The 19,932-nt window shown below is 40.3% G+C and overlaps 1 protein-coding gene across 7 annotated transcripts in view; it reads left to right on the top strand.

The window, feature by feature from the left end:
* SGMS2 (sphingomyelin synthase 2) overlaps positions 1-16,098 on the top strand; it is an 86,676-nt gene extending 70,578 nt beyond the window's left edge. For all 7 annotated transcript variants that reach the window (XM_045056029.1, XM_019829136.3, XM_023252878.2 and 4 more), the window contains 3 exons: positions 4,999-5,152; positions 10,048-10,214; positions 11,767-16,098. In XM_045056029.1, coding sequence (XP_044911964.1) covers positions 4,999-5,152; positions 10,048-10,214; positions 11,767-11,970 — 525 coding nt within the window. In that variant the 3' untranslated portion in view covers positions 11,971-16,098. The remainder of the gene's footprint in view (positions 1-4,998; positions 5,153-10,047; positions 10,215-11,766) is intronic.
* The last annotated feature ends 3,834 nt before the right edge of the window (positions 16,099-19,932 follow it).

The following is a 19,932-nucleotide window of genomic DNA, read 5'->3' as shown; positions in this document are numbered from 1 at the left end:
GAAACAAGATAAGGAAGTGAGCCATGTGGTTGGGGGGAGCCCTAAGCCAAGGAAATAGCTTAGTCACAGTAGATTTAAAAGGTGTCAGGAGGCTCATGTGGCTGAGTAGAGGTGCAAAGGATGGAGGTGGGACAGGCCTTGGGTCCCCTAGGCCCTTTGTGGCCCACTGAAAATGAACTTCAGTGGTGGCGGTAAGAGGTGAGGAGAAGTCATTCAATTCAAGATGAATTTTGATGGTAAGGCCAACAGGATGTGCTAATAAGTTGGATATGGATGTAGAAGAAAGAAGCTGAGGATGACCCCAAAGTTTTTAGCAGTTGGAAAGCTAGAGGGGCCTTTTGCTGGAATACATTGTGGGAATAAATACTGAAACTGTCTTAAGCAGGGTTTACAGTCTCTCCAGGTAGAGCCACTTCGTGAGAGAGCTGTTAATCATCTTAGACCCCAGTATGTCCTGGTTTATAAAAAAAGAAGCCTACAAATCATGTGCTTTCTGGACAAGGGAGTAAAGTCTAACATCATATTTTACTGAACACTAAGCAGATGTCCAAGGTGGAAGGAAAAATAGAGTTGTTCTAAGTCAACAGTCTCCCTCACCAAATATAGGTGTGGTTTGGAGAAGCTATAATTTTCCAAAGCCATCAAAGCAGAAAGTATCTGTAATTAAAACAGTGTACATATTGAATTTAAACATTGGCTGATTTTTAGTGAAACTAATTTAAGGCATGGGAGAAGTTCAGAAATGTAAAAACACTTCTAAGGGGTTATTGCTATGTGTTAAATGAAGAAATGGGCACAGAAAAGAAGGCAAGCCCATCCTAGTAATGGATGAGGTTTGCAGAGATGAGTTGCTATGATTATAGAAAGAAAGTAAATTAAAGATTATCCTCCCTGGAAGAGTTGCAATTTTCAGAAGCCACATCAGTAAACATACCACTGGATCACCAAGCTACAAATACTCCCAATGGAAGCTCTGGTGGCATCCTAACTAAATAGCCCCCATGTTCATTTGTCAAGACCTCTTCCTGAAGCATAAGCAGGCTATAGGTGCCTGAGTAATGGTTCGGTAAAACAAACACAAATCATTTTGACTAGAGGTGATAGGGTGTTATGGAACAAGAGTCAGAATTGTGTTCTAAATGTGGTTCAGCCACTGGCTTTGAGTGCTTCTTAGATTTTTGTGGTCACAAGGCTATTAGGTAATCTACCTGCCTCATCTGTTGCTGACTGTGTAGAATGTCCTTCGTGGCTATGAGCAATGACAGAACCATGTATACTGAAACCACTCTCTGTGAGAGGGTGTCACATCTAGTCCTTGGTGCTGAATAAACTTGTTACTCACAAGATACAATCACCACGAGTGATTTCACAAGATTGGTGAAATATTTGGCTTTCGGTTTTCCAGTTGCCTTCTCCCTTGTCTGTCTTGGGCTTTACTTTAAGTCTTTTGCTTACAATTTGCTTCAACCCAGCAATCCAAGCTTTGGTTTGCAGTCACAAACTGTGTGTTCTGAGAAGTGTGTTTAAATAAATGTTGGCCCAGTTATTAGAACGTGAATGAAATGATTTAGCTTTTCAAACCCATTTTGCCACATACAAGAATGTTGGGCTGGAATGACTATAGTCTGTTCCCTGAGAAAGTTTTCCTCACACCTTGGCCAAGGATGTCTGGAGGACTTTTCTTCTGAACTGAAGGGACAGTCTGCAAGGTAAGTTTTCTGATTTGGCAGCAACGAAGTTGGGCTGTCTTGTACTTTTTTTTTTTTTTTTTTTTGTGGGGAGTGGCGTGCAGAGGTGACAGTTCGAGGAACCCTTAGAACACTGAGCCTCTTTCTGCCTTGGCTCTTGTGATTGATGCTTCTCCTCTTAGCTGTCTGCATCTTCAGTTCCATATCCAGTCATGGCATAGAATGGTGTCTGACAAATCAGGAAATTAATAGGAATGAGAGTCATAAGTGGTGAGCGTTGGGGGTCCCAGTGAACCAGAACAAAATTAGAAAAATAAGTCCATTAATCCCAACTCTCACCATTACCTTCCCTGACCTTCCTCAGTTTTCTTTATACCCTCACCCCGCCCTCTTTTTTCCCCTTTCTTGAGCATGAACTGCTATCTAGGATAGCAGTGACAGGATTGAGGAATTAAGAACTGAGAAAAGACAGAGCAAGGAGAGAGAGTGCTTCCTCTGTTCTGTATTCTGTAAAGGCATAATGAATCCAGTGCTATCAGGAATCTCCATTCACCCTGGCTGCTGAAAGGAAGAGGGGAGAAGAGAATGTGTGGCAATAGTTTAGCTCCTAGTTTGCTTATACCTTTGGGGCCCATCTAATCCCAGGTAAAGGGACTGATGGCTTTAAGTGTTTCTGCCCTTAGAAAATTAGAGTGTTGGGGGGCGCCTGGGTGGCTCAGTTGGTTAAACGTCCGACTTCGGCTCAGGTCATGATCTCACGGTCCATGAGTTCGAGCCCCGCGTCGGGCTCTGTACTGACAGCTCAGAGCCTGGAGCCCGTTTCAGATTCTGTGTCTCACTTTCTCTCTGCCCCTCCCCTGTTCATGCTCTGTCTCTCTCTGTCTCAAAAATAAATAAACGTTAAAAAAAAAAAAAATTAGAGTGTTGAGTTGGGAACGATGAGCGCATAAAAATACATATATATTAGGGTTTTGAAATGAAGAGTCATGTGTCCTTTTAAACTGGAAACACAATGGTTGGGCAGTGTATGTACTTTTTTATTTGATCTCCGTGTTGACAGTTGTTTGTCCCAACCACGTGACAAGAAATTCCTGAAGGACTGTGGTTGATCTGATAAAGCACCCGGCTAGGTTCTGTCTTGCACATGAAGGGCGTATCCACAATTTTATGTAGTTTACAGCACACATTTCCTGAGGTGAACCTGAAATGAGTCCTGTAGTTCTGTCCACAGTACTTCTCCTTCCTCAGATGTGGATCCTTTGCAGCCTTCTAGAGCCTGTCTTTTCAAGGCAAGATCACCTGTTACTTTTTTTTTTTTTTTGTAATGTCTGTTTATTTTGAGAGAGAGTGAGCAAGCATGAGCGGGGAAAGAGCAGAGAGGGGCAGAGAGAGAATCTCAAGTAGGCTCTGCGCTGTCAGCCAGAGCCCGATGCGGGACTCATACTCATGAACCATGAGATCATGACCTGAGCATCGGGAGTTGGATGCTTAACTGACTGAGCCACCCAGGAACCCCTGGACTATCAAGTCTTGATAAAATATCTATGTTGTGTTTTTGCCAGCTGGGCTTGCCCTAAACAAACTTTTGAAGAAGGTTTTTTCTCACTTTACCCTCTAATCATGGTTTATGTCATTTTCTGTTACAGAGCTTTATTCTCAACTATTAACCAATCATGGTGTGTTTGCCTTTTTACATAAGTCATCTGGATACCAGAAAGCTTTCCAGATCCATATGAATTGTTTTTTATCAGGAAATGTTTAGGCTCCCCAGTAGTGATGTTTTGGGCAAAGAATCATGCCCTGATTCCTACTCTACTGGATAAGATGGTTTTCTACTTGCTTTAGAGGCTAATTGAATTTCTCTCCTCCCAGACTCTCCTCCCATCCATTTGTACACACCCTACCCTCCTTCACCCCATGCATCCACTTGGGCAGGGTACTACCTGTCTTCACGACCAGTTTAACCACCATCAAGGCTGGACTGGCCATGGTTCAGGGATCATTGAGTATAAAAGACAGCATGGCAGGGGCGCCTGGGTGGCGCAGTCGGTTAAGCGTCCGACTTCAGCCAGGTCATGATCTTGCGGTCCGTGAGTTCGAGCCCCGCGTCAGGCTCTGGGCTGATGGCTCAGAGCCTGGAGCCTGTTTCCGATTCTGTGTCTCCCTCTCTCTCTGCCCCTCCCCCGTTCATGCTCTGTCTCTCTCTGTCCCAAAAATAAATAAACGTTGAAAAAATAAATTTAAAAAAATAAAAAATAAAATAAAAAAATAAAAAAATAAAAAGACAGCATGGCATACAACTGTCCCCCTAGGTGCCAAATGAATAGTCATTAGTGGTCTTTCTATATTTCTCCTCTCCTGTGTATTATTACTGAATATATTTCTGAATATCATTCTTTGATTTTCTAAGCCTCTTCAACTGATGCTAGGCTGATCTGAAACCCTGGACCCCCAAGCACTTCAGTTTTCCAATTTTTCATGCCTACTATTCTGACCAGCTCAGTCCACTGCTCCTTCCCATATGCTAAAATTTTCATGGGATATAAGCTTTTGACTATTGGGTCAAACTCCTATCCTGGCCCATCATTGTTTCCCGTGTCATCATGGTGGCTTCTAGGGGCTTCTGCACCATTGTTCTAGGGACTCTCTTCTGACCCTCTGCAGTAACACACAGATTATTTCTTTGGAGGATGGTTTTCCTAATCAAAGCTACTCATTTTTAAAGCTCCCAATACATCTCTAATCCATCATTTTCAAACCTGTTTAAATTATTTAATGTGTTGCAGCTCCCCGTTTTAACTGTGAAATGTTTTGATCAGATATTAATACAGCTATTTGTACACTTTCGGCTGCCCACTTAACACAAGGTCTGAATACACTTTAGAATATTAGTAATGTGGTATTCAGCTGAATCAAATATTAACCATCCAAAACCCTGACTTCCCCCTAAAAAGAGGAAAGAAAGTAGCTTTGATTTTTTTTCAGTGCATAGCTGTGGTGAAGTCATTGGTTATTAATATTTTTAAAAGCTTTGCCCAAGGACACACTACCACCAAAACATATTATTAGTAACATATTGAATAATTTAAAGCATGTCACTAAAACTCGCCAATAAATGAATAAAACCTAGTTTGAGGAGCTACCCTCTTGGATTCTTTTTGAGTTTTTAAGTTAAAAAGAAAAAAAGCACAGCCTGGTGAATTTTTTTTAGCTGTTTTGTTTTGACCTTTCTAAATATCTTATAAATTAGGCTGAAATGTGATTTTTATCGGCTTGTAAAGTTTCTTCCTTATCTTCTTGTGTCATTCAGCTCAACGGAGACTCTCAGGCAAAAGTACAACGGATTCTACGGTTGATTTCTGGTGGTGGATTGTCCATAACTGGATCCCATATCTTGTGTGGAGACTTCCTCTTCAGTGGTCACACCGTTGTGCTGACACTTACTTATTTGTTCATCAAAGAATGTGAGTACTAACTCATTCCCATTCTATTGACCGCTGTAGTAGGAGGGATCCCTGGGCCCTGAAACTTATGGGAACTCTTACCCTTTGGGCTTGATATCTATGGAAGGTACATGTGTGTGAGTGTGTGAGAGTGTGTGTGTCTGAGTGTGTTTAATTCATTCCAACTAGGCCTATGTGATTTGAACATGGGAGACTTAAAACTTGGCCCTGGATTCTCTAACATTTAATCTGGCTCCAGAATGTCTCAGTCCCTCATTAGAACCTCTCAAGGTATGAAAAGCTATTTTAGTGTTGGCAAATAGGTGTTAAGTTTATTACAGACAGAATCAGTGCACTGGAAAGCTGAATGTAAATGACTTATGAGCGTGTAATTTCCATCGTATGAAACTTCCATTCCATCATTCCAAATAATTTGATGTTTTCCCCTTTTTTTAGATGTTTTCTTGTCCCATTTCAGTGTCACCATTTTCCAGCTGACTTCTGTGCTTTAATAGGCATCTTCAAAAAATATTTTGCCAATATTGATCATTTCTTCATACAAAACATGGAGGCAAGAATGTGAAGTATCTTGGGGCGCCTGGGTGGCGCAGTCGGTTAAGCGTCCGACTTCAGCCAGGTCACAATCTCTCAGTCCGTGAGTTCGAGCCCCGCGTCGGGCTCTGGGCTGATGGCTCGGAGCCTGGAGCCTTTTTCCTATTCTGTGTCTCCCTCTCTCTCAGCCCCTCCCCCGTTCATGCTCTGTCTCTCTCTGTCCCAAAAATAAATAAACGTTGAAAAAAAAAAATTAAAAAAAAAAAAAAGAATGTGAAGTATCTTTCCATATTTATACACTTAATTGCCGTTATACAAAATCCTTATGGAGCCCAGCAGCTTTCATGGCTGGCATGGTGCCTCCTTCATCGTGGGAGCTGTGTTTGAGGTTAGCTGCCCAGCAAATCCCATTGTTGTAGATTTCTGAGGTTCGATTTATGTAGACCCATCACCTCAAAATCCTTTCAAAGTAAGTGATACCTTTTCCTTCATTTTTGCAAAGCTGGTCAGGTTAACCTTCACCTTTAGTTCCAGAATACTCCATATTGTTTCTTAGAACTTTATCTCCACTTTCTTCACTTCCTCAGCATTGTAAAGAGGCCTTTTGGCAAAGACCAACAGAAGGTCGCCTGCCCTTCTGTTGTCCTGCTTCTTCTACCCTCTCTTGGCCTGTCATTAATCCAAACAGGTTTAGCCTTACTTCATGGCAGTATGGACATCACAGTTTATCTGTCAGTGGCACATAAGTGAGTTCTTGTCCCCATAGGCCACCTGGGGTCTCAGGTTTCAGTTCCGCTTTGAGGGCTTTAGGACAAAGATTTGAGATTATTTGCAGTAGAGGAAGTTTTTTTTTTTTGTTTTTTTTTTTTTTGTTTGTTTTTTTGTTTGTTTTTTTGGTAAGAATTGTGTAGTTTGAGGTGTTTCCTTTGTAAGTGCTACACACACACACTTAGAGTGGGGAGAGTAGCATGTTAAGTACACAGGCTTCATTATTCCTGACATAAGGTGGAGGCCATTCTGAACCTTTCCCCTTATTTCTGTCCTCACATTTCTACCAGAGGTGGTAATGGGGAGAACCTGAGTCTGTTTCTGCACCTATATCGGGGTTGTCTCTTCCTTCAATGTCAGTTATTTCTCATATGTAGTTATTGGTTCTGATGAGCCAGTAGAGAGATCTGTGTTGTTGATGACTCTAACTCTAACTTTTGCTGGGAAGAGTTCCACCAATGTGTAAGATCAATTATTTTCTAGTCCAGAGGTGGACCCGTGCTATAGGAGTTTCTCTCTAATCTGAGAATCATAAAAAACTTAAAGAAGAAGATGAGGGTGAGGCGGGGAGGAGCTGCATGTTGGAACGAAGCCATGGTGAGTTGCAAGTAATGACAAGAAACACCCCAGGAAACTGAAGGTCAATTTTAGAAAATAACTGAAGACCAAGTGATGCTAACAATAATAGCAAATAGACATAATACTCTGTGCCAGGCACTATTCTATGTCCTTGATGCAAAATAACTCATTTAATCCTACAGCTACCCCATGAGAGCAGCACTGTTTTCCCCTTTTTCAGGGAGGACACTTAGAGTGACTTCCCACGGTCCATAGTTGGTAATTGGAGGATGGAGTATTCAACCTCAAGCAGGCTGACTCTAGAGGTTATGCTATTAATTTCTTGGGTCTCTTTAGAATATTTGGGAGCCCAACTTGTCTGATCTTATAAAATTGCTAAGGAACATTCCAGATATATTGCCCATTATTGTTCTTTCTTTTACTTCAGGACAATAGCAAGGCAACCTGTGATTATTTTTATGCTCTGATAAAGGCTATGCAGTATGTAGAGATATTTTCTTCCCAAAACGTGATTTTGGCTTGAGGTTTCAAAAACTGTGTGAGTTAACATACAGCAGTGAAAGAATTACATCCTGATGTTTCTAATTTTTGGTGAGGAATGAAATGGCAAATCTGTAATGCTAAGTACAAACCCAACTCTAGCATCAGTTCTGTACATGGACAGAGCATTCCACATTTGTGCCCGTTTCCTATGCAATTAGGAAAAACAGTCACCTTCTAAGTGATGCCCTGTGTTCTGGTTCAGAGTAAGCAGTGGTCCCAGATGGTTTCTTTGAGCCGTCTGCTTCTAGAATCAGATGCATCATTCATATATTTTTTTGTTTTCCTGCCTTTTGATCTGTTTGGTCTCTTTCCTTGTGTGCCTGGTTGTCGTGAATAGATTTTAATTTAGTCAAGAGAACAGATAAAAACATGGGACCAGGACCATTTTGTGGGCTTTACACAGAGGGGAGCTTTACACAGTTGTGCAAATATTTCACTGAGGCCTAGGTTCCTTATAAAACTGGCCTGAAGAAATCAGCCTAGCTTTTAGTACCAAGTGCCTTGCTGGTAGAGAGGGAAAAACCCCCTCCCTCCCTCCCTTCCTCCCTTCCTCCCTCCCTTCCTTCCTTCCTTCCTTCCTTCCTTCCTTCCTTCCTTCCTTCCTTCCTTCCCTCCCCCTCCCTCCCTTCTGTCTTTCCTTCCTTCCTTCCTTCCTACCATGCTACCACACAAAGTCCATTGTCTGTATGATTCAGTGTCTGTAGGGCTTGGATGCCACACAGGCAGTGGGGTGAATTCATATTTGTGTCATCCTCTTTCAGCCTGATGTTATTAATCCCTGTGGTAGAATGGGAAAGCAGAAAAGTTACCATTTTCCCATTTCTGTTTCAAAATTTATATTAAATCTTTTCTTTGGCTCAGCCAGCCAGTGTTCTCAGTTAGTGAGCAGTGGTCGCAATGTGGTAGCATAATTGGGAATACATTTTTATGGAAGAGCAGTGTTAGTATTTCCAGACATTCTTAAAACTTCATTTTCAATTCCACAAGTACTAAATGACCACTCGGCCCATCTCTTTACTCCTTTTATACTTCAGCTTTGCTTCTTGTGGATAAACAAATACAAAATTGTTCTGGTTTGCCCAACATTTTTAACTTCTAAGGTAATAAGTACCAGATGACCTTATAAGCAAAGGGAACTGAGCTGCTGTGAAGCTTCAGAGAAGGGTGGAGTCTGTGGTTCTACAGAACACATATTTCGTGAAATCTCCAGATTTCTAAGAGTTGGTTCAATTTTGAGTACTCTCCACCTAATGGAACAGTTATGGGGCCTGGATGTGGCCACCAGGCTGTAAAGGGTAAGGCTTCTTCCAGCTTTAAAATTCTAGGAGTCTATCCATTGTCTGCTAGAAGTCTGTGCCAGGATGAACCAACTGAGAAGCGATAAGGCGTGCATGCAAAAATTAAACAGCAGACTTCCAAATGCAAACAGGTTTATAAACTTCCTGTTATACTTGAAACCAAAAGAGCAACAGCTATTTCACCAAAAAATATTCTTCATTTGAATGATACCTGATTTCGTATTTATTTCATCTGGATTTCTGGAAATGGATTCTCTTGGCATTCTACCATTGTGCTGTACTTAGAAATAAATGTCACTATGAATGTAAACACAGTTAAATAGGAAATAAATTTCTTAGATTATTAACTTTGTGAGTTAATAAGGCTTTAAAATAGAAAAAAAAAAAAGACACAGCTATTAAAGAAAAAGAAAAAAGGGAAAGTTATTAGAGATGAACCAGAGGTTGCTGCCTGTGTCCTCATCACTTGTGTGCGCGGGCTGTGGGGTGTATGATCGCATTTCACCTGATGAGTGCTCTGGTTCTCTCCTCTAGCTAATCAATATAATGACCTTTTTTACTGGACTCACTAGGAGAAGGTTAAAATCCACAAGTGAATGAGCCAGAACCCTAAGCTTTACATCGGGAGTGTTTCATAGTCACGATTAGCAATAATAGTATGAAACTGCTGAGAAGCAAAATACTGTTGGCCACAATGCCATTTTTCTCCCCCTGGAGAAATCAAAATACGTTTCTGTAAGACCTGAAATTACTCCTGCTTTCTTACTTTTGCCTACATTTTCATTGACAACTACCCTTTCTTTTGACCCCTACTGCTTTTCTTTCCAGTGGGATCTCTTCTGTGAGCCAATAAGAGCCAATTCCAACCAACCTGATAAACAATTCTGTTCTCTTCCTTATTGAACAACTTAGCAGCGGACGAGGCCTAGAATACCTAGGGAGTGACTGTTCCCCGATGAATGACTATGAGACCTGCCCCCGGTGGTCCCCTCCTTCTCTCTTTGTACCTGAGCAAATCCTGGACTGTTCACAGTGACTCATTTTGGGTTAATCGGTTTTCTTCTTCCAGTGACTTCCTGACCTTAGATTATTCTACTTAAGGTCATTAACATAGACTGTAATCATTAAATTCATCTCTGGGAATCTTACTAACTCTATACTTTTCCTCCCGTCTAGATTCGCCTCGTCACTTCTGGTGGTATCATTTAATCTGCTGGCTGCTGAGTGCCGCCGGGATCATCTGCATTCTTGTAGCACATGAACACTACACTGTCGACGTGATCATTGCTTATTATATTACAACACGGCTGTTTTGGTGGTACCATTCAATGGCCAATGAAAAGGTGAGAGCAGTGAAATTATCCTGGGATGATTCTCTTTTCTTTAAATGCAGTGGCCCCCTTTTCGTGCAGCGGGGGTTCAGGTGGCTTAGTGGGAATAGCCGCTGTCACCACCCACTTGTGGGGTCTGGGTCAGTTCACTGAAATGTATACCCATTACTGCTTCTTAAATGATGTCACCGTTATAAATGACATTTAAGGATAAAAGTGCTGTATAATTATAGAGCATGGTGTTTTACTAATTCAACTAGTCAATACCAGAATTGAAGAAGTATAAATGCTAAATTAAAATGCAGGAACCTTCTCTGTAGAAGCGTCATGGGGCAGCCAGGTAAGACATGCTCCCCGCCTTCAAAGAACTGAAATTTTGAGGCAAAGACAGAATCTATTTTAAAAAGGCAAAATAAGCAGTCCATGAATTCCTAGATTTAGTCCGTCTTTCGGTGATACTGTGCTCTCTGGCTTCCCTTCTTGTCCCTTCCTTATTTGTTGCTGGTGCCTTCCGTTCCCAGATGACCTTTTCTTCTTCTCCTGTTCATGTCGAAGAGCTAGCTCAAATGCCACGTCTTCTGGGAAGCCTTCCTAACTCCTGCTCTCTTCCTGTCATCCCAAGATGGGAAGACTCCTCCCCTTCTATGTGTTTTCCTAGTCTAGGTGTGTGTGCTTGGGGTAGGAGAGTGAGTCTGCAGGGGCGCCTGGGTGGCTCGGTTGGTTGAGCATCCGACTTCAGCTCAGGTCATGATCTCACGGTCTGTGGGTTCGAGCCCCATGTTGGGGTCTGTGCTGACAGCTCAGAGCCAGGAGCCTGCTTCGGATTCTGTGTCTCCCTTTCTCTGCCCGCCTCCCCCCCCCCTTGCTCTCACTCTGTCTCTCTCAAAAATAAATAAAACATTTTTAAAAATTTTAAAAAAGGAAAGAGCATGAGTCTGTGTAGTCTAACTTTGGATAGTCTTGCCGTATTGTCCAATGCATGTAATTTGTGAGCAGTTGAAATATGCCATTCCCAAAGGGTCTAAATCAATTCTCGTTTAGTGGTGTCCACTGATAGATGCCTCTTTTGGGGTTATTTTGTCTCTAGTTCTACTTCCCATTTTATGAACTTTAATTTCCCCCTTCCTTATACTTCCGTCTAAATGTCTACTGGCAGCACCCCACCAAAACCTTCACCTTTCCTCTTAAATGTGTTCCACCCTGCGAGCTTGCCCTGCACTCTTCCATCTTCCTCCAGCCTACATCTACCTGCTCACACATCTTTACAACTCTTCCTCCTGGCCCACTCTCACATCCATTCCTGAATCTGCACTCTTACTGGGACTGTAGGCAGAAGAATTTGCATGAGCTGGAGCAAGGGGGGAAGGGGGCTGGGACCAGAAACATGTCAGAATCAGGGAAAAGGCGCAAAGACAATTACTGCCTTGTGATCCTGATTCTGCTGCTTTCTCTGTTATGGTACAATGAATGACAATTTAATTAAGAAAAAAAAATGGGATGCAAATCATGAAAAATAGGTCTCATTTTCCTTTTTTTTTTTTTTTTTTTTTTTACCTTTTTACAGAACTTGAAGGTCTCTTCACAGACTAATTTCTTGTCTCGAGCATGGTGGTTCCCCATCTTTTATTTTTTCGAGAAAAACGTACAAGGCTCAATTCCTTGCTGCTTCTCCTGGCCACTCTCCTGGCCCCCTGGCTGCTTTAAATCCTCATGCAAAAAGTATTCACGGGTTCAGAAAATCGGTGAAGATAATGAGAAATCTACCTGAGGAGCAAAACAAAGGCATCAGCTCTTACACCAAAAGAGTTAACGCTGTAACCAAAGGTATAGTTTTGGGTTTTTATTTTAGAAGAACTGACTGGTAAAGGAAGAAGTGGACCAAATTTTGTGTAAATGATTAGGAAGATGAACGAAGTATTACCCTTTGACTGCTTTTCTGATTCATCCTGAGAAAGGTATATTCTCCTGCAGCCCTTCATTCATTGGTGACAAGCCCCCCCACTGGGATTTTACTAATGAGCTTCTTAAAGAGGTGCCAAAGAACATACTATTCCTATCCTTATTCTTTCTCCACTAAAGCCCTCTACAGAATTTTTTCAGGATTTTTTTTTCTCCAAAGTCAGAAGAATTTGTTAATGTTTTAAATAAACTATCTGGATATATACAGCTACTGTGTAAATAGAATTACCCAATGTTGAGAGTGGTTTTAGTATTAGGCTTATTAATGAGGGGGAGATCCATGGTTAGGAGTAAACTGGAGGTGAACTTTGTTTCCACTTTGTCATGGGGAAGGTCAGGGTCAGGTCTGGGAATGTGCACTGCTGCTACCACCCCATGCACTATGTATCACTTTTACTTTTTTTAACTGATACTTATACATACACACAAACACGCGCGCGCACGTGTGTGTGTGTGTGTGTGTGTGTATAGATATATATAGATATATATATAGATATATATATATATAGGAAAGGTGATCTAAGTAAATATGGAAGTATTTGACACATCTCACAGATTTTACGTGTGTGTAAATATTTCCCCTTAGAATCTCTATGGCAGATATACAGGACACCTGGAGCTGTTTCTGCTAAACAGGTGGTCCTTGAGTACACATGTATATGCTATCTGCCGGGTAGATACGCATCTGGTATCCCTAGGGCAGTCAGCTGCTCCAGCACAGGCTGGAAACACATAGGCGTGTGAGCGGATGGTCATGCCACTTGGGGAACAAGGCTGCATTTCTGTCCTGTCCTACCCTGTGGGAGATCTGTTTTAGAGCTGCTGGTTGGAACCCAAAAATGCAGTTGGCCACATTTCACTGCAGACGATTTCTTCCTAGTTACATTGTACTTTGTGGAAAAACCAAGGAGGAGTCCAAAAGTGTAATGTATCCTTGCCTTTTAGCAAGAGACTCAGCTTCTTATAAACTGGTCCTAAGGACATATGCCACAATTGAGTAATTTTACTTTGATCCTGAACTTACACCACGGTGCTGCACTATAACCTACTGTTGAGATCGGTCTGTTAGACAGTTACAGCTTCTCAGTAAAAGGGGGATCATCGTTTCTAAAGTTCTTTGAGGTGGTGCAAAAAGATGGATTTTTAAAAATCGGATCAGATCAATGCTGTCCGAGTTAATCTCTTAAAACTTCTAGTAAGTTTAAAAAAAGATTTATGGTTACAAAATCATCAACACTAGGTCAGAAGACAGGCCAATGACGCCAGTGAGCGAGCAGTTACATTTATATCGAAGGTGAAAATTTCCCTCCACTTAAGAATGAGAAATATCCCGAAATTTATCATTATAAACTGGTTTGCCTTGATTTGATACACAAAGTTGACCTTCAGATTGCTTGAGAGAAGCACAGCACAAATTTTTCAGAAGAGTCCTTATTTTTGGTGCTAAAATTCTGTTTGTGTATTGAGTATGGCTCTTTCTCAGTGTAACAGAAGAATCACTAAAGGAAAGGTAGTCGAATTCAAAGGGAGGAAGAAAGACATTCTTCATCCGATCATTTAAAACAAGAATTGAAATCCTAAATATCCTTGACAGGCTTTGAAATGCAAGGAGTTTTCAGGTATTTGTTATTAAATGAACCGATAAAAAATATATCTGTAGCTTCCCCGATGTGCTTAGCCATAATTCTGTATAACTTTCTCTTATTAAATATTGACACTTGTGATATATAAGGGGTTGTGCTTGAAAACACAGAGTTTAAATTCCTGCTCCCTGATTATGAGCAAAAGCATGTGACACTGAAGCCTGGGTTTTATGCTCCTTACATTGGAATAGTCCTTGAGCATCTGATTCATAACCTGATATACCTGAGAGCCTTATTCAACAGTGTGTTGGAAAACCTAATTTTCTGCAAATTAAAAAGGGAAAAGTGTTTAAGATTTAAAAATCACGGTGTGTGAATTGCCAGAGACCCTTGAAACAGTAAAGCTTGCATTTTAGTCAAGTAATACAGTTTTAAAAAAACACATCACCTTTTAAAGAACTTTAAAAACCTCTCTGACCTCACATGTGGACACTATTGCTCACATGTTCTTTACGTGTATGTCTCATAGATGTCTAGTAGACACTAAGCATGAGGTTTGAAAATAAGGAGGGCAAATAACCAAAGTTTCAAGATGGGAAAAGAAAAGCAGTGAAACTCCATTACATGTAGGAAAGCAAACTTGAGGCTTAACCTAACATGCCACTTAGAAAACTTAAACAATTATGATCCTGCTTTTGAAACAATAAATTTTGGGAGCTCCTTTTCCTTGCTAATTACAGTACAAGATCTTATCCATTATCTTTGTTTTTGTAAACCAGTGCTCCTGTTTGAAGCTTTCCTTGTAATTTGGTCCTTCTGCACAATATCTATAATATATCATTCCTGTAAATTACTCCATATTTTTTCTAAATTCTTTCAAGTGGAAATGGATTCCTCTCAGGTTCGATTTTTTTTTTTTTTTTAGCTCCTCCACAGCTCTGAAAATAAAGCATTGTTCCCAGCTCCACCCAAACTAATTTTAAATTTGTTATTTAATTTTACTGGCATCTTAGGAAACAAGCTTTGCTGAGGAAAGAAGGCTATTTTGAGTGAGCCCAAGCCCCTGGTCTGGTGGAATGATGACATTGTGTAAGGTTCTTTACTGTATACCAGTGCCCCCTTGTGGAAATATGTTATATGACTTGGAACACAAACTTGCCACTTTTTAAAAGTAGATTTTCGTGTTTTTAAAAGGCATTTGGTTGGTTGGTTGGTTGGTTGGTTGGTTTTTTGTTTTGTTTTATTTTTTGCCAATAATCTGAAAACATCATGCAAAAGGAACTTCAAGGTATGTTAAACCTTTCCCCAAGGGAAAATGTGCTTAGATCGCAGAGAGTTGCAGTTCTAATCTTTCATCCATTTGATCAAAGAAAATTTGAACACCATTTTACCTCTCATTGTCACAATCATTAATGTCTCCCTTTATAACTACCTATATACTTTGTTTACTTTGAAACACCAGGTTGGCTTTCTTATTTTTTATTATTATTTTTTACATGCTAGAGCTCATGCAGTTTCTGTTTTAATTAAAAAGTTCACATCTTGTTTCTTTAATATTTTGAACATTTCTTTTTAATTATTTGTTGTTTTTTGTTTTACACTGTAAAACCGATTAAAAATTTAAGCTGGTCTTAACACACTTACTTCTGTAGGAAGTGTGAGAAGGAATTTCTTAATAAATGAGTTTACAAGTTTTAAATGAGCATATGATAAGTAATATGCCATGTGTTGAAGGCTTTTCTATTTGTATGTATAAAGATTTCTGGTATTTTTTTTAATGTCATTGTGTTGCAATAATTTAACTCCTTTGACTTACTTGCTAAAAATATTTCTTCTATTAAGAAGTGCTCTTGACTTCAGTACCTAAACACTGAAAATCATGTCAAAGGTACCCAAAGATAAGTTTTTATACCGATATACACCTTATAAGTTCTCATTTATTTTATTACTCATTAACTATACTGTGTTCTAAATGAATCATGAGTGAGAATAGCTCTTTATTATGGAATTATTTAAAACTGTCCTTTAAAAGAAAAAGAAGAAACTGTAAACATAAGCTAATCTAGTTGCCAAGTTGGAATTCATTATTTAATTTACCTCCTATGCAATGATTAATGCTGCAAAATGTATGGTTATGTTACAGTATATTCACAAAAGATATATTATTACAAGATTTGAGAGGTAGCCAATTGCATTCTTTCGGAAATTTACTGTACTGTTTCAATGTGTTAAGTGCCTTGTTGTAAAGTAAAATTTTAAGTCTAGAATTCATTATTTTCCTGACATATTTTTCATTACGATATATACTGTATGCTATTGTAATAGTTTTATTAAATGCTTATATTTTAATCAAACATGTAAATTTCAGAAGCTCTTTTCTCCTACCCACCAGTACCTTAATCATTGGTCTATCATTTGGGATTTGCATTCAAGTTTTGTTTTGTTTTGTTTTCTTTTTTTAAGAGGAAATTATCTTCGTTTAGAAATGTTTTCCATGCTTGTGCTTTTGTGTCTGTAAAAGACATTTCAGAAGGAATTTAGGAGTGGAACTATAGTTTATACTTCTAAAAATGCCATTTTACATTTACATTTTAAGTGCCTAATTGTTAGTTAAAACTAATTTATGTTTCTATTTTAAAGAGGATATGTGTACTTGGTTTCTAATCTCCTTGGCTTTGCTTTAAAAAAAATAGCAAAAAAAAAAAAAAGCAAGAGCCTACACTTTGTATTTACCCAATAAACCACGGTGACATCAACAGTCTTTTGAAAATTAGTATTACTGTTTCTTTTGGTTTTAAAAAAATTATTTTCTGTAAAGATTTTAAATTTTTGTTTGGTTTTAAGTGCTTATTAAAACCACAAGAGGATTATTTTCTTCAAGCACTATTATTAAAATAAGGTGATAACCTTCAATTAATAGAACTGTAAGTAAACTGGAATGTGTTATTTTTTCCCCTGCCCTTGGATTTAAGGTGAAAAATAATTCCAAACAATATAAGGTCATTTATGGGAAGTAAAAAAATCAGCTACACACTCCATGATTCTGATTTACATTGTTCACAAAGGGACAGAATCATTAATTCGTCAAAGAAAACAGTCCTTTCTGTCACTCAGTCCTGAAAGAAATGTCATCCTCATGCTTTCACTAATGGGACACTGAGGGGATATCCTCTAGCAGACTTCAACAGTCACTGCTACCGTTGATTCCATAAGTTGGTTTTGGACCCCCTGATGAAAGATAAAGGCATGACGCCCCAGAACAGATTTAGTAAAGGCAGTTGAGTGGGGCAAGGGGAGTAAGATAATATGGTTCAAAGGTTAAGTTGTCAGATGTAGTTCAGGTTTTTTCTTTAGATTTTCCAGACACAATAGAGTACAGATCGGAATAGTCTTTCTGCCACGTGCACCCAAGCCTTGGATGGAAAGCTTATGTCACTGATGATGCCATCCTCCTGCGTGAAACACTGTGGTCTGCTGGTTGCACTGGGCATATGTTCTAAGACTACCCTCGTCTAGAATGCATTACACAAGGAATTGATGTGATGCTCGGTAGGTCTTGACATCCAACATTTCCTTTTCTTCTAATAGATAAGATTATCAGAAGCAGGATACTGGATTACTCACTAATGTAAATTAGAATAGGAATGGATTACGGACAACTCTGTGTCTGTGTAAAGCATATTTAATTCCTGTGTGGCACCTGTAAGGAGGCATAGCATTTTACAGTTTTTATGCTTGACATACATTCTTTAATCTTCATAAAACCCTGTGAAGTAGGTAAGGAAAGATGTGGTGACCCCATTTTGTGAGATGAAAAAGAGTTCGTAAGTGTTAGAGCTGGAACTTGAGTTTTGTTTTCTGTTTTGCTGTCTTCCTGTCATAATTACTGTGGCCGCCATCACCATTTGTTAGAGATTTTGTTGTTTGTTTGTTTTGAGGGGGAGTTTATTCCCTTATCACTTTATCAGCCAGTTACTTTATTAAGAGGGAAACTGATCCTTGAACAGTTTGGGTTTTTTGTTTGTTTGTTTTGTTTTGCTCTGTTTTTTGGTCAAATGCTACTACTTTTTCTTATACTTGCAACGCACCACATTCTGGAGGGGACAAAAGTTCACGCTTCTTGTGCAAAATGGCCTTGAATGCAAAAGAATCCCCAAGTGTGTTTGAGCTCACAAATTTGTTAGACTAAAGCAAACTCATTACAAGTGTCACTTCTAGGATAGCGCATTATTATGCACTTCTGTCTGAAACAGGTTAACACAGGGGACAACAAAGTGCATAAGGCTATATCTCCACAAGTGACTGTCTCAGGAATTACTCCCAAAGGAATGCCAAAAGGAGGAGAGAGAGGATGACCTGCTTTCGAAGGACAGCAAAGGTCTGAGGAAATGGAACAGGGTTCTTGGGAGTCATTGTAGTCTGGGTTGAGTTAGGCTCCCCAAAGGACCAAAGTGAAGCCATAGGAATTTCTGGTCCTGCCATGAACTGGCAAGTTCTCCGTACTAAAAATGTGCCCAAGCCAACATGTGTGCTTGCTTCTGGACAAGTTTCTGGGCGCAATTACTTCAGCATTAAATTGAAACATTCATCTCTTTTTCCAAGTTCTTAAATGATGTATTTCTTTGGGTAAAGAGGAAAGAAGCCACTACTTACCGGTTAGCTATACCATGTGTCAGGCACCACTAATTGCTTTTACTCATATTTGACACAACACTCCTTTTATCATCGAGGGAACTCAGAGATAAATATGGGGTAGGGAGCATGGCGATACCAATCCCAGGAATGCGAAAACCCGCAATTTTCCTGTTGCACCAGTGTGACAGGAGACCCATGTGTGAGCAAGCAGTTCAGGAGAAGAAGAAAAGCCTCTTCTGGAAATATTTCGACAACCAGATTTTGTGTTGTTGAGAGCAAAGTTGAGGAGTACTTGAGAGTGAGCCGTGTAAGGGTCTTTGACCCACATTTTGACCATTGATGTGGTGAATGGGGCAAAACCCTGTTGCTTCCGTTCCTCTCCTTCCATCGCACACCTGCTTAAGGCAGGGGGGCTCTGGGCCTGCATGGAGACACCCCCAGAGCACGCCTGAGACCGCCGGGCACACAGCTCTTTGCTGCGAGGAGATGGCACTTTTGAACGTGTTTTGTATTACATCCAGTTTCCTGGCCCGTGTTTGAAGGGAATGTTTGACATCTGGCACTGGGAGAAAGACATTTATTTCCCTGTTGTCTTAGTCTGCTTGGGGTGCTGTAACAAAATACCGTCAACGAGGTGCCTTAAACCATAGACATTTATTTCTGACGGTTCTGGAGGTTGGGAAGTCCAAGATTAGGGTACCAGCATGGTCAGGTTCTGGTGAAGTCCCTCTTCTGGTTTCCCCACGTGTTAGGAGTGGGGGAGAGTGTGGAGAGAGAGCACGGTCTCTGTCACCTCCTCTTATAACAACACTAACCCCATCGTGGGGCCCCCACTCTCATGACCTCCTCTAAGCCGAATTACCTCCCAAAGACCTTACCTTCTACCACCATCCTATCGGGGTTAGGGTTTCAACATAAGGATTTGGGGGACATGAACATGTAGTCTGTGGCACCTGGGTTTCTTAAATATATAAACCTATCTTTTTAAAGCAAAATGCACTGCTTAGAGTACAAGGCCTTAAGCGTTTTGGGTCCCGTGGCTTTTCTATCCTGTGAGCCCAGTCTGTGGGTAGCACTTTCCCACACTGTTTCAACAAACAATGCCCTCTGACTGGTCTGGCTGCTCCTCAGGTCATCCCCATCCTCTGCTCTGCAGTGCTCAGTCCTACCACGCAATGTGCTCCCCCACCCAGAATATCACCTGCCTTTCACAGAAGGCAGCATGATATGGTGGCCCTTTGCCACCTGGGTTCAAATCTGTTTTTCCAGAACTGGCTGTATGTAGAAGAAGTTAAACAAGTTGCTTACCCTCTGTGCCTCAGTTTATCTGTAGGATGAAAATAGTAACAGTCCAGGTCTCTCTCTCAGAGCTGTTGGAAGGACTCAATGAAAAATAGTTTTGTTAGAAGATGCACATTTAGTAAGTGTTAACGATATTCACTTAACGAGTGTTTTAGGTACCATGACTCTAGCACTAAAATTATTAATGTATATTCAGATCTTGCCTGCCTGAAACTTCAGCTTTATCTTACGTTTCCTTCCTTTAATTTCTT

This window comes from Felis catus, chromosome B1 (assembly GCF_018350175.1).
Source record: "Felis catus isolate Fca126 chromosome B1, F.catus_Fca126_mat1.0, whole genome shotgun sequence".
NCBI lineage: Eukaryota > Metazoa > Chordata > Mammalia > Carnivora > Felidae > Felis > Felis catus.
The sequence above is the reverse complement of the archived record's forward strand: the minus strand, read 5'-3'. Positions and strand labels throughout refer to the sequence as shown.